General features: G+C 44.3%; 1 protein-coding gene and 1 pseudogene across 7 annotated transcripts in view; one reads left to right on the forward strand and one right to left on the reverse strand.

Annotated features, from left to right (window-relative positions):
• The window catches only part of Myh7b (myosin heavy chain 7B), a 43,993-nt gene that overhangs the window by 14,833 nt on the left and 3,653 nt on the right, over nucleotides 1–25,507 (reverse strand). For 3 of the 7 annotated variants that reach the window (XM_013150259.3, XM_013150260.3, XM_063248477.1), the window contains 11 exons: nucleotides 18,512–18,628; nucleotides 9,076–9,234; nucleotides 7,283–7,389; nucleotides 6,970–7,113; nucleotides 6,427–6,583; nucleotides 6,137–6,164; nucleotides 4,633–4,729; nucleotides 2,415–2,438; nucleotides 2,171–2,263; nucleotides 1,983–2,046; nucleotides 1,056–1,154 (listed from right to left, as the gene is read on the reverse strand). In XM_013150259.3, coding sequence (XP_013005713.1) covers nucleotides 1,056–1,154; nucleotides 1,983–2,046; nucleotides 2,171–2,263; nucleotides 2,415–2,438; nucleotides 4,633–4,729; nucleotides 6,137–6,164; nucleotides 6,427–6,583; nucleotides 6,970–7,113; nucleotides 7,283–7,389; nucleotides 9,076–9,234; nucleotides 18,512–18,560 — 1,021 coding nt within the window. In that variant the 5' untranslated portion in view covers nucleotides 18,561–18,628. Of the gene's footprint in view, nucleotides 1–1,055; nucleotides 1,155–1,982; nucleotides 2,047–2,170; nucleotides 2,264–2,414; nucleotides 4,479–4,632; nucleotides 4,730–6,136; nucleotides 6,165–6,426; nucleotides 6,584–6,969; nucleotides 7,114–7,282; nucleotides 7,390–9,075; nucleotides 9,235–9,446; nucleotides 9,472–18,511; nucleotides 18,629–25,507 lie in introns of those variants that run through there. The other 4 variants (XM_063248473.1, XM_063248474.1, XM_063248476.1 and 1 more) reach the window with 4 other exon arrangements.
• On the forward strand, nucleotides 9,601–25,134 carry LOC134476013 (pre-mRNA-splicing regulator WTAP-like; annotated as a pseudogene).

A 25,507-nucleotide genomic window follows, 5' to 3' on the forward strand; every position in this document is an offset into this window, starting at 1 on the left:
CCAGGGTGCTCTCTTTCCTGTCTCAGCACAGTGTGTCCTGGAGGGCCCACCCAGAGGAGCCTAGGACCTTTCTATGATTTCTCTGGAACCTGGGTTTTTGATCCCACCCCGGAGTCCATGGCTTTTTTTTTTTTTTTTTTTTTTTTTTTGGTCTTTTTCTTTTTTATTGGTACCAGGGATCGAACTCACGACCACACACTTGCAAGGCAGGTGTTTATGCCACTGAGCTAAATCCCTAACCGCCCCCCTCCCGCTTTTTTTTGGTCTTTTGGAGACAGGATCTCAGGTTGGCCTTGAAGTCACTATCTACCCCAGGCTAGCCTCAAACTCACAGCCATCCTCCTGCCTCAGCCTGCCCAGTGCTGGGATTATAGGTGTGTGCCACCATGTCTGGCCTATGGCTTTTTTTTTTTAAACTTAGTTTTTATTTACTACATGGTGCTAGGTACTGATCCTAGACCCTTGTGCATGCTTGGGTCTTGTGCATGGTTAAGTTCTCCACCACTGTGCACACTCCACGCCCTTCTAGTTTTTGGTTTTATATTTTTGAGGGGCTTCTTTGTGGTTTTCTGAGGAGTGATTCCTAGTCCCTGTATCTCATGCCCTTGCCCACAGCTCACAGTCCTTGTGTGAACTCAGAACCTGAGCTGAGTACTGGGACATACTGAGACTGCCCTCGAGAGGCTAGCAAGGAGGGCACTGGATGCAGACAACCGTACAGACTGAGCTTCATGGAGCCAAAGTGCAGGGGCACACTGTGGTGCTGAGAGGCCCTCTAATTTCTGGATGGCAGGAGGGATGTCAGTTTGTATGAGAAGCTATGTAATTTTGGCAGGACAATGGTGCTAAGAGACCCATTCTGTGGCCCAAGGCAGGAGCTCAGCAATAATCAGAAGTCCCAGGTAGGACTTAGGGAACACAGTGGACTCTGAGTCCCCAGCAAAGTAGGGACATCATGGCCCTCAGGACATGGAAGGAATAGCCATCCCAAGGGCCAGGAAGGGCCAAGTGGCCCCTCTGGGTTCTGCCTCCTCCCCTCCATCCATGGCTCTTACCCTGCAGCTCTGGCTTCTTCCCCGAGAGGATCTGGTAGTAGACATGGTAGCCACGCTCACCAGGCAGCTGGAAGATCACTCGAGACTTCTCCAAGAGATCTGCAGGGAAGAGGAACCCACCTGTCTGTCCTGTACCTCCCCAGAGTAGACACCCCAAAGGGGGACACAGGGTGGGGAAGAGGAGACAGTGAGAGGGAAGGGGTGCTATGTTCACACAGGCCAGCAGGTGCTGGGAGCGAGTCTCTCCATCAGCACCTGTGTCATGTGTGGGATGTATCTGTTGTACCTCTGTGTGTCTCTGGCCAGAGGTGCTGGTGTGTGTCCTCAAGAATAGGGGTGTGAATAGGGGTTTCTGTGAACGTAGGATTTTGTGTTGATTTGGATTGGGGTTTTTTTGTTCACTAGCTTGTTTTGTAGCACTAGAGATCAAAACACCTAGGGGTGCTCTACCACTGAGCTACATCTTCAGGCTTATTTATTTACTTAATTCTGGGACAGGATCTCATTAAATTGTTCAGGCAAGACTGAACTTGCAGTCCTCCTGCCTCAGCCTCCCTCTGCACTGGTATTACAGGCACACATATTGGGCTGTGTGCAGGTTTTCATTTGTTGGTATGTCAGTATGTGTGCGCTTATCCCTCAGGATCTGGTCATGTATTCCAAGGTGGGGCTCAGTCAGCATAGTTGCTCCTCTGTGCATGTGACCTGTTAGTGTGGACTGGAGAGCTGGTGTCTGGGCAAATGGGCTACACCAGGCAGGTGTGACGTTCCAGTGAGTGGTTAGGTGGCCTGAAATGGATACTGGCAGAGGGATGGAGAGAAACTCAAAGAACAGGCAGCAGTAGGTCTAAGCAAAGGGTTCAGTTCAGCCTACGCCCCTGCCTGCCCCGCCCCACCCTGCCCCATCCCGCCCAGTCCTGGACTCACAGCTGTCAATATCTGCAGAGGCCAGCTTCCCAGAGGGACCAAAGTGAATCCGGATGAACTTGCCCTGAAAACATGGGGGCTGCCCTCAGCCCATGGGCTCAGCCAGTGCTGCCCAACCTGTTAGAGGCTCCCACAAGATCTAATGACCTGCTCCATCCCCAGCCACCTCTGCCACTGTGGCCACTCACAAAGCGGGAGGAGTTGTCATTCCTCAAGGTCTTGGCGTTGCCAAAAGCTTCCATGGCAGGGTTGGCCTCGATGATTTGATCCTCAAGGGTGCCCTGGCATCGGCAAGGGGTGAGGGATCTGTCAGCTCTGGCTCTTATGGGCTGGTAGCCAGTGAGGCACACACACCCTGTGTTCGAAGGGGAAGGTGGGATTCCCAGGACCTCAGAGTTGTTGCCTGCCTTGCTCCCACTGCCCCATACTTACCCCAGTCTTTGTTGCCAGAAATTGCTGGGGGAGAAAGGAAGATAAAATTAGAGGTTGCGAGGTCTCACCAGATAAGGGGGTAGGGATGGTAGTTAGAAAGACAGTGAATGTTAGTCACCAAATCTTCACTGACAGTAGATGTAACACACATCTCACCACCCCTACTCCCCAAGGACTGGCCTTCCTGGGCTATTAGGAGAGTTTCAAGAATGAGGGAGCAAGCCAGGGGCTTGAGGGACGGGGCTGCACTAGGATCCCCATGTCTGGCCTCCTCCCACACCCATGCAGTGCCACCTGCCCCGGGCCCCACGGTCTCCTGACTAAAATCTACTCTCCTCCAAAGCTCGGGTAAAGCACGCCCTCTTCTAGGAGGATACTGCTGACACTCAGGCCAGACTCTCAGACTCTTCCTGCACTGAACGTTCCTACCCTAACCTTCCTGATGGTCCTTTTACACACTTCTTTGGTATTGTGATCAGCTCTGTCTGCATTAAACATTTTATACCTACTGTGATTGAAAATGGCCCAGCCTCATGCATATTATTAGCCCCAATTTTCAAGTAAGAAACTTAAGACTTGGGCAAGAAGCTGACCTGCCAAGGATACATAGCAAGTTGGGCTCTAGGGCAGGCCATGCCCAGGTATCTCCCTCCTTCCCTCCCTCCGTCTGCCTCTCCCGTGTCACACCCTGAAGGATGGAGCTGATACTCCTTCCCCTCCCAGCCTCATCCTTCTCATTCCTCCATTTTCCCCTTCCTTTTCTTCTTTACCCTGATGCCAGGAGCCTAAGCAGAAAGAGAAAGGAAGGAATGGATTCTGGAGACAGCAGAGGTGCTCCCAGGGACTTGTGCTCATTCATTCATTTATTCATCCCCAGGGAGCCCGAAACTTGAAAATGTCCCCTAGACACTACCAGAGAGAGGACGGCAGGAGAGAAGTGACAGGTGCCCTCCCTCACACTCCCACCCAGTCTTTCTGTGCAAGGCCTCCTCTGGTCTGTTTGGCCAAATTGGGATGAAGGGGAGGAGATGGATACAACTTAAGTTCCCACCTCCTGCGGGCAGCTTCCACCCACCTCCATCTGACCCTATCCGTAAACTCCATGGTTAGGGCCCCTTTCTGCACACGTGCTCCCCTGCCCCAGCCCTCTGTTTGGGTCCTTGCTAGCTCTTGCCTTCCCTGCCATCTTGTCTTATGACTGGACCAACCTAATTTTCTGCAGCATCCACAAAGGCCTTTTGGATGGGGAAGGGAGGGAAGAAAGAGTACCAAAAAGTCAACAGCAAAACAGAACAACAGCCACAACCAAAAAACAAAACTAAAAGAAAAATCAAAACCCAAGAAAACCAAGTGGCGGGAAAAAGAGAAGGAAAAAAAGAAAAAGAAAAAGAAAATGCCCCAGAATAAAGCAAGGCTCAACAGGACCAGATCAGGAATGATAGCTGTGTGCAGAAGAAGGCCTGCAGCCTCTGGGGAGAAATGGCAGCCTCCCACGGGCTGCACGAGCGGTGGTCAAGGGGCAGCTCGGAGCTCGGAACAGCTGGCCCTTGAGCTAGGAATGGAACGTTTTACTTTGAAAATGAAAAGCAAAATAGATATTTGGGTTCCAATTAGTTGGGAAATTTTCAAAAATCTTCTTTTAATTTTTATTTTTTGTTTGTTTTGAGACAGCATCTCACCATGTAGTCACTATGCCTAGCTGAAAATTTCCAAATGTCTTACAGAAGTCATGGGTCACAAAATTGTTGAGAGTCTCCAGTACTCTCAGCTCTGGCTAAGTAATCTCTATGTATAAACTTGCTCTTTCTGATTGCCAGCAGGTAACTGTTTTCAGTGAATGAAAACCAAGAAAACAATCACTTCATAACAAAAACAGTCTCTTTGCTGAACTCTTTCAAACTATGAAGGTCACAATGCAAGAGAAAAATGATACAAAAATGTTTAAGACTAGCAATGTGGCCCTGCACATGTGTGTCACAGAAGGGCACACTGCAGCAGGCCCAGCACACGCAGTGTCGGAAGTGGCCACAGATTTTCTGGTCAAGCCTTGCTCAGGCCAGAGTCTCCCATTAAAGTGGGAGGCTCAGGCGGGGCGGAGACTCTAAAGAATCAAAATTTTAATAAGAAGAAATAATAATTTAAAAAGGAGGAGAAGAGAGAAGAGGAAAAAAAATAGCAAAAAGCAGTAGGGATCAGTGCCCAGGTGGGCAAGTCTTACGGCCTTCTTGCCCGGCCCGTCTCCCAGGGCAGCGACGATGGCAAAGTACTGAATGACCCGCTTGGTGTTAACCGTCTTACCGGCCCCCGACTCTCCGCTTGGACAACACAAACATGAGTCACCACGGCCCATCTGGTCGAATGCCCCAGCCCTCACCACCTCACCCTTCTTTCATTCTCCCCACTCAGCTCCCAAACCAGTACCCCCAACTCCAAGCCCCCAGCAATAAGTCAAGCATCTAGGTGTTGTTCACAAAGCAAACCAGTGGAGACCATGCCCGCCAGGTGACCTCATGCATGATGACCGCTGTTCCCCGAGTGACATTTAGCTCCTGGTGCTGGACTTTACCTCCATCTGTTCAGTTATGCCTCAGAAAACTTTGTAAGGCAGAGACCATTATCATTCTTTGGATAAGGAAATAGGCCTCTGACCTTTTCCTGCTGGGCCCAGGCCCATGAATCAATTCACTGACTCCTCATTATTCTGTGTTGTGGGCAGGACTGTTCTATTTTTATTGGTGAGGCTAAGGCCCAACAGCACACAGCAGGAAATGGAAACATGAGAACTTGAATCCAAGTCTATCTGATTGCAAAGCCTTTGTTCTTTACCAACAGGCTGCAAGTTTTTACTGCTGTGTGTGTGTGCGTGCGCATGTGTATACACATAAACATGGTCCATATTGGGTTGGTGGACATAAACCTGATATGTGAAAATTTCATCCAGACATGGTAGTGATCTGTAATCTTGTGAGGCTGAAGCAGGAGGATCGCCATGAATTCAAGGCCAACCTGGGCTTCATAGTGAATTCAAGGACAGACTGAATTACATAGTAAGGTCCTGTCCCCCAAAAAACAGAAACAAAAAAAAACCTCAAAAATGAAACAATAAAGAAATATGCCAATTCCCATGAAGGGAAAGAAAGGATCAGAGATAAGACACAGAGATAAATAGCCAGTGAGAAGCAGATCTCGCTAAGGAGGATGGTAAGGAGAGAAAGGAACTGCCCACTTCCCTTTAGCCAGAATTAGAATCCCACAAAGGATCCAGGTGGGAGATTCTGGACCTTGGGGGGTTGGTACTGGAGTTGGTGATCACTTCTGCACTTGGGCATCCCCTTCCTACTCACTCATAAACAAGGGCAGAGCAGGTACTCAGACCTGACATAGCTTCAGCTGGGACACTGTATCCAGGTGGTAAAACCCCTACTTATAAGTACTTTGGGTTGTTTGTTTATTCAGTTCTAGGGGTTGAACCTAGGGGCACTTACAACTGAGTTACAGTTGCCAGTCCTCTTTAGTTTTTGAGACAGGGCCTCACTAAGTTGCCCAAGCTAGCCTGGAACTTGTGATTGCTCCTATCTTGATTTCCCAAGTAGCTGGGGATTATTGGCATGCATCCCAGCACCTCGCTCTAAGCACCGGAGACTCCGCACTGCTAAATGACTGGTTCTGCCCGCTTCCTGCCAAAGGGGTCCCACCCCGCCCCCATACTCCATGACACTCACGTGATCAGCATCGACTGGTTCTCTCGATCTGGAGGAAAGGAGAGGGGACAGGGAAGTCATCTAGGTGAGGTGAGGGAGCAGCAAGCACTGGGAAAGACAGTTCTCCACCCAGGGCTGAAAATGGAGAGAACCAGGGGACCATCCAGACTGGAAAGGCAGAGTGCTATGCTAGTGACCATCAGCCTCACCGAAGGGCAGTACAGTAGGGGAACAGGATTCTTTCCAGGGCCTTCCCAAAGCCAGGGCAAGGGTGCTGGGTGGGTGGGGGAGAAGGTGGCGGCGGCCCTTACTGCGCAGCATGTCGTTGTAGGCGTTATCTGCCACTGAGTATATATGAGGCGGGGCCTCTGAGCGGCGCTTTCCCTTGTAAGCAGCCACTACAGAAGCTGTGTAGACTGGGAGCCATTTGTAGGGGTTGATGGTGACACAGAACAGGCCTGAGTATGTCTGAGGAGAGAGCGTAGAGGTACAGTTCTGTTTGGGGGGCCCAAGTTTCCAGTCCCAGACCCCCATGCTCACAACCCTACAGCTCCTATGATATTCCTCGAGGGGCCCATCAGCGCTCTGTGCTCTATCCCCTTGGTTGTCCAGGTCCTGCCCAGCCCTTTCTCTTGCCCTCAGATCCCCATCCAACTAGTGGCTCTGCCTCCACAATTGGTAGCTGAGCCACTGTGGAGGGCACAGTGACATCACTCAGCCGTACTTCTAGGTGCCTTCACATCCAGCTAGGGCGCTCCTCTCGTCCAATGCTGCTAGGCATCTATTGCCCTAGTGGGCTCCTCCCGCTCCTCTCTGGCCCGACCCCACACATCCCTACCCTGGCCATGGCTCACATAGATCATCCAGCGAGCATAGCGCTGGCGCAGGTTGTGCAGCACGGAGGCCTCGTTGAGGTGTGTCATCATGGCCATGTCCTCCAGCAAGTCAAAGCGGGGTGGGTTCATGGGCTGCAGCTCACTCTCACGCACCGTCAGCACCTACCAATGAAGCATGTCATTAAGATGAAGAAGGGAAGGGACCAACAGATCTTACCTTTCACTCACACCCATACACTCCCCAACCTCAGCAATCAGAGTTAGAATCCCACAGGCCAGGAGCACGCCCTCGAGAATAGAGGGGCTTATCTCAAGAAAGTAAAAGTCGAACCTTCTGGTCTTTTGTCTCCACATTAACTCTTCCCCCGGAAGCCTCTGACTTGACCTCTGCCTCCACGTAGGCATCTTGTTCATCAGGTACCCAGACTCGTTTCTTCCCTGGGTTGCAGAAAGATCATCAAGACTAAGAGAGGGCCTAAGACACCCCGTAGGGTCAAGCTGGGCTTCCCAAACTGTGTCCATAGATCTGCGCCCCTCCAAGAAGTCCTTCTGGCAGGACACAGGAGTCCTTGTAAGACCCCTTCAAACCCCAGGTCAGAGATGAGGATCCCTAGAGATTGAAAAAAAATCTTTTGATTGTAAAAATGTCTGTTTTGCACACTTGGGCTCAGATCCCCATTTCAGTCACATATGTCTTGCAACATGGGAAAAAAATCCCTCATTCTTTCTGGGCTTTCCCCTCAAATACAAAATATCTTGAGGCTCTCTAGAGGCCCCAAATGAAGCAGCCCCTTGATACTGTATCAGGCACATAACTCTCAGTAGATGTTTGCCTTCCCCATTTCACTGAAGATTCAGATCTCTTAACCCTGTCCAAAGCTCTTTAATCTGTGGCTAGCTAGCCCCGGGTCTTTGGAAAGCCCAAATTTTTCCTTGTTTTATTTTTGTGACAGAGTCTCACTCTTTACTTCAGGCTGGCCTGGAAATAGCATCGATCCTCCCATCTCAGCCTCCTCAGTGCTGGGATTATAGGCATACATAATACCTAGCTCGGAGAGCCCAAATTGTGTGGCAGTTAAAAACAGACTCCTCTATCCCAACATCCTAAGGAGGCTGAGGCTAAAGAATCATGAGTTCAAGGCCAGTTTGGCTACATAGCAAGGTCCTTGTCTCATAACTAGGTAGGTAGATAGACTAACAGATGAATTCAGACCACAGACTGTAGGTTCTGTTTCCTTCTCCCTCCTACATGTGAGCCAAGTTCCTTGACCAGGACCATCTACATAATTTGCAGGCCTTCATGCAAAATACTACAAGCTCCCTTGTTTAAATTTTATTTTTAAATTCAAGTAGCAGTTGAGTGTGGTGCATGCCTGAAATCTCAGCACTCTGAGAAGCTGAGGGACGAGGATCCCAAGTTTAAGTCATTAAGCAACTTAGTGACTTAGGGAGATCTTGTCTCAAAACAAGAAATTAAAAAAAAAGTAAAGATGGCAACATTAAAGTGATAAATCGAGCACAAAGCCTTTCTAAGCATGGTGCCCTATGCAGCTTTAGAGGTTGTACACCTCTGAAGCTGGCTACGGCCCAGGCTCCCCACCTTCCCAGGATATTGAGAAGTGGCACAATAAGTAATCTAGCCTGGGCCTGGCACACAAAAAGTACTCTATATGCATTGCCTATTGTTATTATCGTCCTATGAGCAAACCAGGTCATAAATAGTAGTCTTTATTCCTGTCCCTAATAAACAGTGGCTTTGGCTCTGTGGAAAGTGCTAAAAATAAGCCCAGCACAGGTTCTGTGGAGATGTGAAGGCTGCCTGCACATAGGTCTATTGGTCTCATCTCAGCCTCAGCTTCCAGCCTGGGTTCTCACAGACTGCAGCTCCAGGAGGCAGATGGTATTATCCCATTTTACGGAGGGATAAACCAAGGCTTGCTCACAGATGCACAGTGAGTACACACTGTCCCTGGGGTTTTAGCCTTCATACCCTGGAATCTGAAGAAAAAGTCCAGAAATAAAGCTATCAGGCCCCTTAAGTCCCAAGTGGAATGCCACCCATCCCTATCCCGATCCTGGTTAGAGTCCATCAGGGCCGTGCCACTTCCTGCTCCTTTTACTTACCATCCCACGGGACAGTGTGCACCTTCATCAGCTCCTGATAGACCTGGCGGAGGTAGCAGGCAGACTCCCCGAGTTCACTTACATCCATCATGGTGGTGAAGGGTAGAGGAGAAGGGAGTGGAAATCTGGGTGAATCTAGGTAGTCCTGGACAGCAGGCACTGGAAGATGGCAGTGACAAGCAAACTGAGTGACCAAGGAACCCACACTGGGTATGACCTTCCAATCCAGAGAGCCTAGGTGAACCCCAGCACACATGCACACCCTCAAACACCAGAGCATTCTCCCCACTGAGATGGAAGAACCACGTTTACCCAGGGACACTCTCACCCGCCTGCTGTGCTTGGATTCCAACCCAGCCTTGATCACCTACCTCGGCACAACGGTGAGAGCAGGGAGCTGTGCTACCCCTTTTTATTGTGGCAGTCAAGGTCAGTGGAGGAGAGCTATGTCAGCAATCTCCACGTGTCACAGCCCCCCCAGCCTGGCCACAGGACACAAAAAGCAAATTCCCTTTTATCTCCACCAGCACAGCCCCTGAGCTATTTTTACCGCCTATTGTCAGGGGATCACAAAGGCAAGAGAGATACTCCACTCAGAAACTGGGAGGCTGGGATTCAGACTGACCCTGCAGGGACAAGGCAGTAAGGAGCTCCAAGACAGAAACTGAGTCACAGTCTGATACACTGGGAAAAACACCCACACTCAGAGAAATGGAAAACAAAGAGACTAAGAGAGGGTCCAACTCTGTATCAAGGTAGACTGAGGCCCAGAGAAAGGAAAGCACTAACCAAGTCTCACAGAGCAGCAGTGATAGAGACAAGTGAAGAAGAGAAACAGAGTGAGGATCCCTTTCCAGCACCTGCACACCCCTTCCTTTGCCTCTATTGCTGTCTCTCTGAGGGCCACTAGGGGAAATCATACATGAAGAAAATCAACCTGAGACTAAACAAGTAATTTGACTGAAGAGAAAACAAATTCATAGACGAATTTAAGAGATCTTCCACATTCAAACAATCAAGATTCTCAGGAAACCAACTTCCTGCACCTCATTCTCAAAAAGGGTTAGGGGTGCTTGTACTCAGCTTGCCTGATACAGGGACTTTCAGGCTCTCTTCTCCATCGTCTCTCGGAGTTAGGGAGACCACAGAATTTTAGAATCAGAGAATCAAAGGATTCAACATCCTTGGACACTCATCCACTGGACTAGAGAGCCAGGATTCCGAGCAGACATCAGACTAAGCTCAGAGAATGAAAAGATCCAAGAACCATAAACACCAGACACAGAGCTAGAGTTCCAGAGGCAGGATTCCAACTGGACGTCAAACTGAGCTCAGAGACTCAAAGGACTCAAGAAAGTTAAGACACTGGACACAAAGAACTAGAGTTCCAGAGCCAGCATTTCAACCAGACGTCAGACAGAGCTCATACAGCGAAACCTCTGTACCAGTAACCTACCAATTCCAAATATGCAATATGCTAAATAAAATATAGGAACTAATTCCAAAAATACATTTTCAACCATATACAGGAAAAACTGGCATATGGGGATAGAAGTGAACGAGTAGTCTTCTGAGGGAGAGCAATGACTGAAGGGACATAAAAGAAAACTTTTTAGAATTTTTTTTGAGACAGAGTCTCACTCTAATTTGGGGTGGCCCTGAACTCACTATGCTTACTATGTAGCCCAGGCTGGCCTCAAACTCTCTGAAATTCTTTTGTTCAGTCGCCTGAGTGCTGGAATTACAGGCGTGTGCCACCTCACCTGGCAAGAGACTTTTTCAAAGCAGGAAATGCTTTGTGCATTAAACTGAGCAGTGATTTACTACATGTGTATTACATGAAAGCTTTAAAAAAATACATTATGAGGGGGATGGTGGGACACTACAGCAAGGATTGTTAAAATGAGTCTGAGAAAGCGAAGCCCTGGTGACTTGTTAGGGCAAATCATCAGACAGTCAGCTGCGGTAAAATTAAATTTTGGAGTGGATTATTAAGGAGCCTGGCTCGCCTGGACAGCTACACAGATACAGCCCAGGAGAATATGCAAAAGGAGAGCCGAACAGTGAGGACAGGGATGCATGTATCTGAGGAAAAAATGTGGTACGTGTAAGTACACAAAAGAGAAGGCTGCCCAGACACCAAGGAAGCAATTCTTTTCATAGCTGCACATATTTTTATAAATGTTTTTCTATATTTTGGTTCTTTTGGATATAAATTGTCCAGTTTTCATGGTAGTTGGTGATTTTTCACTGACCTGTATGATAAATGTATAAAATATGGATTAAATGATAAAGACATTATCACATTTAAGTTTCAGTCATTTTCCTTTACTCCAGTGTCAGTATAAAAACAGACAAGGTTAAAAAAAAAAGACAAGATTTTAAAAAATTGCTAAATTAAGCAATATTTGTTAAAACCACAAAGGCCCAGGCCCTTTTAGGAATCAGTTTTACAAGAATTTTCATCCTACGTAAGTCAGCATTTAGATTCTTTCCAATTTTTTGCCATTAAAAACTGGGCTGTGATAGGTATTTTTGTATAATCTGATGAATTTTACAAAGTAAACATACTCTGATCAGGAAACAGAAATACCAGAAATTAAGAGGAATTACCCCCTTCGTGCTCTTTCTCAGAGTTTGAGATATATATTATACATTATATATTCATTATATAATGTATATAATATGTATATAATATATATACATTATATATTACATTATATATTCCTTCCTTCTTTTCTTCAACATCATTCGCAAGAACATCATTTTGTTTTAACTCTTTCCATAGAACTTTCATTGTTATTGCCTGCCTCCTGTCTCCAGAAAAGAACTCCCTGAGAGCAGAAGTTTGTTCTGCAGTCCTGGAAGCTAGCAGGAAGTCTGCACATAGTGGAGTCAATAAATATCTATCAAGTGAGGGGGGGGGCAAAATTAATAGTTTATGTTATAGAGTCTTAATCTCTATATGGGGTCAGTGGCTGGATATGGTTTAAGGAATTTACAGAAAGTATTAGGGGTAAAGAAAATTCTGCTTTTCAAAGATGTTCAAAATGCAGAGATTCTTGTCTAGGGTCCAAGCAACAGAATTAGCCTGGAGAATTAGAACTTTTAACAAGCCCAGCCTACATAAAATATAATGTGGGTCTATTTCTAGAATGACTTGCTCAGTGTTTAACACTGAGAAAACAACCCAAAAGATTGCTCTAGAACTGCCCTCTTTAAAGAACAAAAGCACATTGGACATTCAGCCTGGTAAGGACAGGGACATGATCTCAGATCTCTTCCCTCAAGGATCTGCCATTCTTTTGGGAGACAAAAAATTAATAACTATGCCTTGTTTTTGGGTACCAGGGATCGAACTCTCATTTTCTCATGCTCACCACACAGGCGCTTACACCTGAGCTAAATCCCTGGCACAACTATGTTTTTTAAAGGCAATTAAAAATTGCAGCAAATGCTCTGATGGAAATAGTGCTCTGGAGGGTAACAGAAAGTATGTTTTATTCAGGTGGGCCTTCAGGGAAGGCACTCTGAAGAGTAAACATTTGAGATGAGACCAAAAGGATGTGAAGGAGCTGGTGAGGCTAAGGTTCTGGGGAAAGATATTCCAAGTACAGGGAACAATAAATACACAAATCAGGAGGCAGAAAACAGCAGGCAATGTTTGAGCATCGTCATAGTGATGACACACTATGGTAAGCAAAAGAATTCTACAAGGTTTGTAGAGAGAGGTAGATGGGTCTGCAAGATTGTCTCCAGTCTTAAAGCACTTGGTTAAGAGTGTGGATGTGAGTGCAAGAGAACCTACTAGGCCAGGAAAACAAGAGACCAGAAGTTTCATAATGGCCACTTGGCTACTGTATACAGAACCGGCTGGAAGGGGCAAGAGATTTAGCACAGAGTGGTTAAAGAGCTGCTGTGGTCTTTTGGGTGGGAACTGATAGGCCTGGACAGGCAGAGGCATTGAAAGCAGGAGACGGGGCACAGACAGCATGAACTGAAAGTCCAAGGTGGAAGAGGCACCACCAGCTGAGGTGGGGACTTACAGAGAGGTGAGGCAGGACTGAACAATTGGGACTGGATTGTGAAAGGCTTCAAAAGCTAGATGAAGATTTGAAGCTTTCCTCTGCAGAAGTTGGGGCACCATCAAAGGCATTTTTCTTTCTTTCTTCATCAAAGAGCTCTAAGCAAGGAATCTGACAGTGGTCAGATTTATGTGTTCATCGGATCCCTGTGGCAGCTGGTGTGGAGGATGGACTGAGGGGCGAGACCGGTGGCAGGAAGACTCGCTCAGGATGAGGCTGCCGTAACAGTCTACATGCAAGGTGGTGAGGCCCCAGAGGGGCTTGGCACCCTGGGGGTGGTTGGGCCCCTGCTTGTCCCAGGTTTGTCCCCCTCCTGGGGCTTTAGGCAGCTGCAGAGGGTTCGAGTGGGCCCCAGCTCTGATGCTTCAAGCAGAAAATAGGATGAGGGCAGCCAAAAGGCATCAAGGCTGTTTATCCGGAGGAGAGACGCCTCAGCATGGATTTATGGCTAAAAGGTTACTGGGGAGAGGGGGTGAGGAACCAGCTGTCCCCATCCCCATAAAGGGCAAACAAAGGAGGGGACAGTGGACTAAGCTGCAGCAAGAGGTGGGAGGCTAGACACGTGACGGACAATGTTCTAGTGGCACCAGAGAATGAAAGGGACCTTGGGTGACTACACAAGGCAACTGCCAAGGAACAGTCAAGAAACTGAGGCACAGAGGGAAAGGCAAGTTGCACAGTGAATTAAAGATATGACTAGACCCAGTGGCACAACCTCCTGCCTCAGAAGACCCCAGGGGTTTCTCAGAGTACTCACAAGTGTCCTCAGACTGTCCCCTGAAGAGTTCTGGGATATATTCACTCCAGAAAGAAATGTGCAGGCACAGTCATCCAAAAGGAATGGAAAGAAAGACCTGTGCTGGACTGAGGTACCCTGGGCCCAAGAGCTAGCTCTGGTCCAGGTCTCTGATTTGCTGCATTTGTGTGACCAGCCTTCACTTTAGGTCCTCTTTGTTTCAGCAGCAGTGTCTCTGCCCCTACTCCAGTGAGACTCCGTTTTTGGCACTGGGTGGAAGTCCCTTATATCTCACGGTCTTCCTGTGTTACCTTACCTCTCTCTACCTTCCAAGGCTGTGTTTCTCTCTTGGTCTCTGACTCTGTAGAGCTGAGCTAAACTGGACCAACCTCCCATCCCTCACTCTTAGTATGCCCCAATGTAGACAATGCTTGGGACCAGTGCCCAGGCTGGGACAGGTGACAGCAGCTGTGGCTCTATCTATAGCTCCTTTGCCCTTCAATTGTTCCAAACTTCAAACAATAGTTGGGCCTCAGATTAGAGACAGCCTCTACAGCCCTGCTCAAATGGATCCCCGGGGGCAGAGGATGAGACTCTCTAGAGCTATGATCTCTTATAGGCGGCCACCTCTGTCTGGAACTCCATGTTTCACCTATAACTCTGGGCTCTGGGTTGTAACTTCTGAGCTGGAAGGCCTTAGAACCCAGAGCCCAGGCAAGGGAACAAGGAAACAGGGTGTGTCTGAATTGCAGAATTGTACATGGGCAATTGCATGTGAGACACATGGGTTCCCTCTTCCTGCCTTGGTTGACCAAAACTCACGGGTGCTGGGGTACCAGGTCCATGAGAGCAGAGACCTAGTCTTTCTTATACTCTGCTGTAACCCAGCCTCAGCCTGGTACCTGGTAAGTAAGTGTTCACTATACATTTCTTATCTTGACCCTTAGAGAGAGGGCATGGTGTGGAGGGATATGACTTATGCTAGAATAGTAATAAAGAGCACTTTACTTAAAGTGAAATACCTGTGTCTTATGCCAATTACCAGCCACAAAATCTCAGAGAATTACTTAAGCTCTTAACAATGGACATTCATAAATGGTACCTACCTCTGAGGGCTGTGATAAATATTATATGAGTTACAACATCTGAACTGCTTAGAATAGTGCCTGGTACTCATGGAGACTCAATAAATTACTGTTTCAAAAATGGAGCATTCTAAATTAGGAATGATGGTGCATGCCTGTTATCCCAGTTCTCAGGAGGCTGAGGCAGGAGGATCTCTGTGAACTAAAGACCAGCCTGTGCTACATAAGGAGTCCAAGGCCAGCATGAACTATATAATGAGACCATATCTGAAAAAAAATGAATGAATGAACATATGTATACACATAGAAAAATAAAGTATTCAGAAAAATAAGCAAGAGGTTGGGGAGTGTAGCTCAGTGGTCAAGTATTTGCCTAGCACGTATGAGGTCCTAGATTTGATTCCCAGGATTCAAAAAAATGGTGCACAGAAAAATGGGATACACTATCAACTGTGTAAAAATGAGAAGCAGAGATTTGTGCATTTATCTATGGACAGATTACCTCTCTGGAAGTCATTCAAGATGCTGGTAACTGTGGTTGATGGACAAGGGTCAGGGAAAGGAGGGAGACTAGTTTTTTTTCCTCTTGTATACTCTTTTTTTTTTTTTTTGTATACTCTTACTCATTTGAACTTTTTAATCATGTGTATGTATAACCTGATTTTAAAGTTTTTGCTAAGTGAATAAAGGTCACTTCCAACATGGTCCTTGAAAAAACAAGCCCCACTCTATGCCAGTTGGGAGGAACTTGGGCAAGGGCCAGTCCCTAGAACGTGGACCCACTGCCTTTAGCACAGGTCCTAGTACCTGCTTCCCTCCAGCCCAATGATGGACAAGTGCAGCCATTCAGAGCCACCCCAGAACAAATGGGAAGCCAGCAGGAAGGCTCCCCAGTTCCAAGCCAAGCAGCAGGAGTGAAGTAGGGAATGCAAGCTCCTGTCCTTTTCTGTGATCGCAGCTTCCAATTTTCAGCCCAAGCTATTCTTAGAGCCCAGATAATGCTAGCAGTTGCTGCTGTTCATATCAGCTTCCAGAACCACTTATCCCTCAGACATAGTCACACCCTCATCTCGTGTGTTGGCCTCCCCACCAGGTACAGGCATCCTGCTGGCTCCAATCTCTACACTACATGTAGTGTATACACTTAGGCCCCCACAGATAGGTAAGGGCCTGGGAGATGGGCCCATCCAAGACTCCCTTTGCCAGGCAGGAAGAGCTAGAGAATACTCCAGGGTAGAAGATATACCTGCAGGGGTCACCATTTAAATAATGCAGTCCAACTGTAGTCTCCAAACTATGCTATGAATGAAAGGGGGCGCAATGGATATGGGTTAGATAGGGAGCGTGGGGTGAGGGGCCAGTGTACAGAGGTCTGGGGAAAAGACCTCAGAAGTGGTCAGACTGCCTGACTAGCTATGTGACCTCAAGCAGGTCTCTTCCTCTTGGAGCTTCAATTTCTATCACAAAGTGGGTATAACCATTCTTTGTGATGTAGATTTAATGAAATAACGTATGTAAAGAGCTGAGCCTATCCCTGACCCAAACTAAGCATTATGCCAATACTATCTTTAGTTTTTTAAGAGCAGGTAATGCTTCCTTCTCAGTTTTCTCCATGCATAGATTAGGCTGAACCTGGAACAAGTTAAGACTGTATCTTCAAATCCTTGCTCTGCCATTTGTAAACTAAGTGATCTTCAACAAGTCCCTTCACCTTGGGCTCCTTCTCTGCAAAATGAATATACAGAGTATCTGCCTTGTAATACTACTGAGAGAAATAACTGAAATACAGTGTTTAGCCCCTGGTAAGAAGTCAACAGTGTGAGCCAAGTGAGGTCGTGCATGCCTGTAATCATAGCATTCCAGAAGGCAAAAGATCACTGTGAGTTCGAGGCCAACACAGACTACACCATGAGTTCAAGACCACCATGAACTACACAGTGAGATCTTTCTCTAAAAAGTCAACAGTGTGAGGAGGGGAGGCTGTGACTGTATGTACACTCCAGTACTGTGGTTAGGAAGCCTTGGATCTGTCACCTGTGGGCAGAATTCTCAATAAGTGCCCAGGGCGGCAAACATTCTAAAGGAAAGGTCCAACATATGGAAGGAAAATCTTAGAATTTTCTAAGTCTACACCAACCCCACCCCACAAATCAGTGCCAAAGCTGAGGCCATGCCTGGGTCTGACTATCACTCTTTAATGGCCCTAGACTGGAACTGGGTCCAGACTCCCCAATAAGGTCCGAGAGTCTAAGATTGGTGAGGGGAGACAGGCACCAAGGCACACATACTTGGTAACAAAGAATAACTTAGTCTTTGAGGGAGAGGGCCATAGCCCCACCTATCGGAATGGAGCATGGAGAGGAAGAACACCTGTCCTCAGTAGAAGACCAACTAGAGGTAGAGTGGAAGGGCGGGGTAGCTGTGGCTCGGCCCTTTTTCTGGCCATCACGGTCAATCCGGCAGTACAGGGGCAGAGAGAGAGGCTCCAAAAGTTAAGGTGGGAAACCTACCTGAGAGATATAGCAGAGTCACATCTCTGCTTTTTTGGTATCGGGGATCAAACTCACAACCTCACATTTACCAAGCAGGCACTTACGCCTCTGAGCTAAATCCCCGGCTCCACATCTCTATTCTGAGCATCCTCTAGGTGACCCTGTTTCCTCCCACATTTCAGGGCATATGCCTCACCTTCTTGTGAAGCTGAACTTTGTCAACTGAAAGACAACAGCCTCTTCACACACAGTCCTCAGAATTTCATGAGTTAAAACTTTTATTATAAATATCTGTTTCTTTCCTCAGTGCCATTTTGTGGTAACAAAACCTGCAAATAAAGCAGGTGGGAAGAGTGTGTTGGATTCAGAGGTGGACAGTACAGCCTTGGCCTGGGTGACTAGGGGCACCAGGGGTATGCAGGGGATTCAAGATGACCAACAAAACCTTCTTCTTCAAAAATATTTGACTGACTAAAACAGAAATTAAAGTTGTGGACAAGATAAGTTAATTCTAAGATAAAGACAATATGAAATATATGGTCAAGCTATGGAGGGCAAATATACAGATCTTAATTCAAATATACAGATCTTAATTCAAATGATATAACTGGCTTAAGGAAGTCTGAAGAAAAGCTAGCAAAACAACAGCAGTAGTGGATGCACAGGAGGAAAACATTCTTGTAATGCCACCAAGGAACAAGAGACGCCAAAGTGTACTACTCAAATCCAGTCTCGCAAGTAAGTCCAGCACTGAGTGTTACCCAATTGAGATCAATCAGACACAACAATCAATTTGTTTTTCCTAAAAATGAAAGGTGAACTGGGACAGACTGAAGATAAATAGGTACAAGCCCAAAATGAACTGAGTGCCTGAAATAAATCATACTCCCCAGTCAAGCCTGCCCTGACAGTCTCACTATGAGAGAGCAGTGGTCATACAGTTGAGTACTCATTTCCATACCAAGATGCAAACTTTTTGAGCCAAGAAAAGCCATATTCTTATACTGTCCAGCTTGTGATGGTTAATGCAAAACTTACCAGACAAATCTTGTGTTTTAGCTGTTTTATTTGCTACTTCCAAGACCATCAGACTATCCTGAAGTCATCTTTTAAAAAATTCCTCTTCTAGAACACGTAGACACTTGAGAGATGTTTCTGTTATAAGAAAATAGAGGGAGAAACAGAAGTCTTTAGTCTGTGGCACAATGTGTCTTCAGACAGTCTAGAAGCCTAAAACCTAAGAGGTTTTAAATCATCACTTGAACAGGTAAAATTCCAGTTAAAATGCAAAAACGGGATATGCATTGCTGTCAATCTTGAGCATGGTGACCTAAAGGACTGTTTTGCCAATAACATGACTTGTTCATAGCTCAACTTTGGACTTCATGACTATTGTTGAACTTCTGGGTCAAAACAAATGTGGTGAATTTTGCCTTGAAAGAATTTTATTTAAGAATCACTTTTAATAATCATGAGAGAATAAAATAACAGACATCAGTATAAAGTACATCAGTACAGTATAAAAAAGTATTAACCATTTAGCTTAGGGTGCTATATTATTTAATGGGGCCTAAGTTAATGAGGTTTTAATTAATGGTTTTTTTATGGTTTGTTCTTTGAATGGCTGCAAAAACTATAGATAATCTTAACTAAGGACTGTACAAATGCAAAGATATGATATCAAATTTCAGGCTTAAACTGTTCAAAGTATTATACACACTCATGTCACAACTAGATTGTATAAGGAAATTGGCTATAAAGAGACTCACTGCATTTTTTTCAGTAGTGAACTTAATGAAAATCCATCTCATTCACCAAGCATATTTTAAAAAAGTATTATCTTTAGTATCAGTGGAGGAATATGTTCCTTCATTGCTTTGGGGACTTTGTGTTAACATTCTTGATATTAAATGTACCTTGATTGAAAAAATACCAATATCTCTATTCTACTTACTGCTCTGAGCTTTTTTTCCCCCTATGGTACCAGAGATTAAACTCCAGGCTTTTGGACTGAAGCACATCCTGAGTCACTAGGTAGTCTAGGCTGGACTCAAACATGTGATCCTCGTGCCTCAGCCTCCCAGAGTGCTAGGACTACAGGCATTTGCCAACACACCCAGCTCCAAATTTTATTTATTTATTTATTTATTTTTAAGACAAGGTCTCACTATGTAGTTCAGGCTGAACTTGAACTCCCAGAAATCCTCCTGCATCAGTCTTCTGAGTGCTAGGGTTACAGGCATGTGCCACAATGCTTGGCCAAATTTTACTTATTAATTGAAATTTTTATTGAGATAATTGTATATTCACATGCAGTTATAAGTGACACACCCTATATTGACACTGACATAATTCAGCAATCTTGTTCAGATTTTCCCAGTTTTACATATGCTCACACAACTACACACACATTTTAACTTCTATATAGTTTCATTACTTTTACCACCATAACCATCAACATATTGAATAAGGCCAATAAAAATATGTTGCCCTTTTATTGTATCAATTTCCCTACCACCTTTAAACCCTGGCAATCATCAATTTATCCTTCATGCCTAAAATTATTCAAAATGGGATATAAATGAAATTATACATTATATAATCTTTTGATATTAGCTTTTTAAAGTCAGTACAGTTTTCTGGACTGTTTCTTATATCAATTTTGCTCCTTTTTTTTTTTATTTGTAGTATGGATACACCACAGTTTGTGTAGTTGTTTAACTGTGGAAGGATAGGAGATGACCCTCAGTTTAAGGTGCTGCCTTCTCCCTTGTGCCCGGTGGCTAAGGCCACTCATCCTTCAACTCACCAAGAGGTTAGTAGGATTTAGCTTCCAAGTTTTTGTTTTGGACAGATGGCAAAAGCTTTCCTACCCCACCCTCTTTCACAGACCAGGTTATTATCACTGAGTTACAAGTATGCTAACACCCAATCCAGAGGGTAAGCAAGAAGAGTTTCATGGAATCTCTGGACCTGCTTAGACATATGAGCTACAGACCTGTCTGTTGGTCCCAGCACAAAGCAACAGCGAGACTCGCCAACTGCCCAGTTTCATCTTGGGCAGCTCTACTCTTTCGCTTATTCCATTCCAACTACACTGGCTTTCTGGGAGTTTATAACCACACCAAGTGCCTTCCTGTCTCGGGGACTTTGTATCTGCCATTCCTTCCACTTGGCCTCTTTCCCCAAATTGGGGCATGGCTACCTCCCTGTTATCCTTTAGGTACCAGCTCCAATGTCACTCCTCAAAGGGATTTCCCTTGAGGACAGTTAAGTAAGGTATTAGGGAAATAATGTCTTTTCTCTGAATGTTTTCCCTTTCTGTATCATCTATCCCAATTTTTACACTTATTACATTTATGGCTAAACTTTCTTATTTATCATTGTTCTCCCCAACAAGATCCAGTCTTTCTTGAGATTCAGGAGCAGGCAGATTCCACTTGCTCCCCAGCAGCTCACGTGGGTCCATGCACAGAAAAGACAGTTCCAGGTGCTTGCTGAAGAGGCTGCTGGGATGGGGCAACTGCTCTCAAGAATCCTCTCTATGGGCCTCTCTGTTCCTTGCTGTCCTCTCATCAGACCCTGCTAACATCGAAACTCCTTTTCTTCACTGGAGCCTGGGTGGGTTCAGCTACGCCAGGCTAACAATACATTGCAGTGCTAACAGCTCTGGAGTCCGGCTGTCTTCCTATAGACCTTCAGGGACTCTGTCTCTTGAGATAGCACCTGTCTCATAAGGAATTAAATAACACTTTTTTTTTTTTTTTTTTTTTTTTTTTTTGGTGCTGGGGATCGAACTCATAACCTTGTGCTTGCCAGGCAGGTGCAGGTGTTTATACTGCTGAACTAAACCCCTGGCCCCTCATTTTTTTCCCTTATTTTTTTAAAAAACTAATACTTTTTTTTAAAAGAAAAAGTGCCTACAATATCATATAAAAGTGTCCTGTATATGAGTATTACCTTTCTTATTATCAGCATCACCAAACTCAGTAGAATAAACAAGGAAAGTATGTATCTCACCAATACGGAGAGCATGAGGAAGAAAAGGATTATTCCTAAGACTGTGGGTCCTACTCCTATCCTTAGGGAATTCTCTTCGAGCTTTGCTTTCTCTGCAGCCCCTTCTTCTTTCTGTGAAGGTCCAGGTTGAAAGAAGGGCAGGACTCCACCTTTTCCCATCACTGGTTTCAAGGTGACAATGGTTCTCTCCCACACAGAGTTGGCAGCCTGTCCCAATGTTCCCTAATACCCCTGTCTCTCTACAGATTGTCAACAATCTAGGCCATGCCCTGCCACCCTCCATTCATAGGCAGAGGACAGCGTTAGCTTCTTATCAAAGAGCTGTCTTCAAATATCCATCTGTCCAAACCATGCAAAATATTTAATGAAAAGTGAGTTTTGCTATTAATCTGGGAAATCATAATGAGATCATTTCACAACCACCAGACTGGCAAAACAACAAAACCCCTGAGTTTTGGTGAAGATGTAGTACAAATTAGTAAATAAAACCACTTGCAGGAAAAATTTTACATTATTTAAGATATCTGGCTGAATATGAATAGGGTCATGAACTTTTCACATAAGGACAAACCTACTAGAGTAATATTTTATGCACAGAAAAATATTAGCAACAAACCAAAGGATTGTTCATAGATGAATCAACAGATAAAATATGGTATTTTAATGCAATAAAACCTGTAGAACAGTGGAAACAAATGAACTAGGTTTACCCTTATCTACATGGATGACTCTCCTGACATTAAAATGGATGAGAAAAGCAAGCTGCAGAAGAATATATACAGTACACCAATTATAGTCCAAATAGTATGAAAAACAGTATCATGTCTTGATAAGAAACACCTATTACAAGATTTAAAATGCACAGAACCTAGTTCAGACCATATACAAAAATTACCTCAAAACGAATCAAGAATTTATTTCTATTTTTATTTTCCTCTGGGTACAAGGAATCAAACTTAGAATTTCATGCTTGCTAGGCAGGAACTGCACCATTGAGCTAAATTCCCCGCCCCCAAATCAAGAATTTCAATGTAAGAATTAGAAAGACTCCTAGAAAAAAAACATAGTATAAATCTGCAATACTTGAATAGCAATGGTTTCTTAGATATGATGCTTGAAGAAAACCAACCAAAGTAAAAATAGACAAATTAGATTTCATCAAAATTGAAAACATGTGTGCTTCAAAAGATGCTATCAAGCTAGGCATAGTGATACATGCCTATAATTCCAGCTCTCAGGAAGCTAAGGCAGGAGGATCACCTGGAGTTCAAGGTTAGTCTGGGCTATACAGCAAGTTCAAGGCCAGCCTGAACTACATAATGAGATACTGTCCTCATTCCCAAAAAAAGACACTACCAAGAAACTTAAAAAATAATTCACAGGATTCCAGAACTATTTGCAAAGCATGTATCTAGTGAATTTAGTATTTAGAATATGTAAAGAACTTTTATAACTCAACAATAAAGAAACAATTTAAAAATAGGTGACAGATTTGAATAGAATCTACAAGTAAGATTCACAAATGGCTAATAAGCACATGAAAAGATGTTCAAGATTAATCATTGGGAAAATGTAAGAAAAAACCACAAATGTGATACCATTTTATACCAAGTATGATGATCCACATCAGACAACAAATACTGATTAGAATATGAAAAGTGGAGCACTTTGAGTTAGGTGTGGTGTGAATGGCCAGAGCAGAAGGACCGCCAAGTTTGAGGCCAGCCAGGCTACACAGTAGTTCAAGGCCAGCCTGAACTATGAACAAGACTCTCAGAAAAAAAACAAAACCAAAAAGAAAAGAAAGCTGGAACTCTCATACATTGCTGTCACCTTGGAAAACAACTAAAAATTCCTCAAATGTTAAACATATAGTTACTATCTGAGAAATTCCACTTCTTGAGTAAGATACTCAAGATAACTGAAAATGAAATTCACACAAAAATCTGTAAATAAAGGTTCATAATAGAATTATTTATAGTAGCAAAAAGTGGAAACAGCCCAAATATCATCAACTGAAAAATGAATGTCCAAAGACTGGCATTTAGATGCAATAAAAGGTAAAGGAATGAAGTTCTGACTTGTGCTATAACATGCCAAATGAAAGAAAACCAGTCACAAATGGCAACACATTGTATGATTCCAGAAAACAGGCAAATTTGGAGACATTAAGTAAATTACTGTTTTTCAGGGCCTAGGGAGAGGGAAGAAGGATGTACAACTGCTAATGGGGCATCTTTACAGGGTAATGCAAATGTTCTGGAATTAGACAGTGGTGATGATTGTACATAGATATTTTAAATATTCTAAAAATCACTGAGTTACATACTTTTTATTAAAATGGTAAATTTTATGGTTTATGAGCTGCATAGGAGGCTGGGATATAGCTCAATGGTAGAGCATATGCTTAGCACGCACAAGACTCTAAATTTAATCCTACACCACATAAAAAGCAAAAAGATGCAGAGATATAGTACACATCAAATTTAGGAGTCTTTAATGAAGTGGGGAGGTTCAGCCCCAGAGGGGCACACAGCAGCACCCACATATCCAGGCTTTTACTTTCCATGGTTTCAGTTATACGTGGTTACAGTCAAACATGTTTTTAAAATAATAAACAGAATTTTTCAGAAATAAAGAACTAAGAAATAAGTTTTAAACAACTTGTATTGCAATATATTATAATTGTCCTATTTTATCATTTATTATTACCAATAATCTCTTATAGTGCCCCTCTTTTTCATTGTTAGTGGGAATGTCAACCAGCACAACCACTATGGAAATCAGCATGGAGATTCATCAAAAAACTAAAATTAGAAATTCTGTTTGACCAAGTTTTCCATTCTAAGTATCTTCCCAAAAGAGGTAAAGACATCATCCTACAGTGACACATGCATACCCAAGAGCAGCACAACTCACAATAGCTAACTCTTGGAAGCAGCCTATGTATCCATCAGCAGGTGAATGGATAAAGGAAATGCAGCATTTATACACAAGGGAGTAGTAAGTACTCTGCCATAAATCAGGATAAATTTGAGTCATTTGTAGAAAAATAGATGTTTATGAAATCAGACATGCAAGCTTAAACATCACATAGCTTCTCTTAGATGACATACTCAACAGCATAAATAATTTAAAAAGCAAAATAAAATATAATAGAAAACAGGGAGAACAGACCTGAAAATGGGAAGAAAATCCAGAGACAGAGGGAGGAGGGAGCAAGGGGAGGACAAAGAGAATATAAAGAATTAGGATATGTTATGTACATAAACCTACTCTCCACTCCCCACAGTGAAGGTAATCACTATGTAGTACTAATGTGTAAAAATTTTTAAAAACCCACATACCCCAAAATCCAAAAAAAAATTCTTATGTGCCCAATTTACTAATTAAATTTGTATCAAGGAATGTATGTATGCATTAGAGAGAGAGAGAGAGAGAGAGAGAGAGAGAGTGAGAGAGAGAGAGAGTTTAGTGCTATCTATGGACTTAGGCATATGCTGAGTCTTAGAATGTATGCCCCATGGATAAGAGGTGCTACTATATTACCAATGTTTTATTTTTCTGTATACTAGACATGCATTTGTTACACTAATCTATATCTTTCTCAATGTTTTCAAAATAAATAAAATTTAAATGTATTTACCGAGTACTGACTGGATTGACCTATCAGGGTGATATGATGATGACTAAAATCAGACCCCAAAAGCAAATGAAAATTGAAGAAAAAAGATGCTATCAGAATGTCATCTGTCCTTTCTGGGCTTCTCTTTGTCCATGGATAAAATGAGAAGTTTGGGAGCAGGCCTTCAAGGATCTTAACCTAGAAGTATGTCTTGCCTAGCCAGCCAAAAACTCCTAAAGAGTTCACCATGCATGGCAAAAGCACCTAGAACCAGTTCTAGTGCCATCAGCCACTGAAAGTGGGCCTAAAGCAAACTCCAACTCCTTGTTTGCTTCTTTTTTTTTTTTTAAACTTTTTAACTTTTTATCGGTACCAGGGATCAAACTCAC

The sequence above is a fragment of the Cavia porcellus genome, unplaced genomic scaffold (assembly GCF_034190915.1).
Source record: "Cavia porcellus strain 051 isolate PalLab524CR breed Dunkin Hartley unplaced genomic scaffold, mCavPor4.1 scaffold_5, whole genome shotgun sequence".
NCBI lineage: Eukaryota > Metazoa > Chordata > Mammalia > Rodentia > Caviidae > Cavia > Cavia porcellus.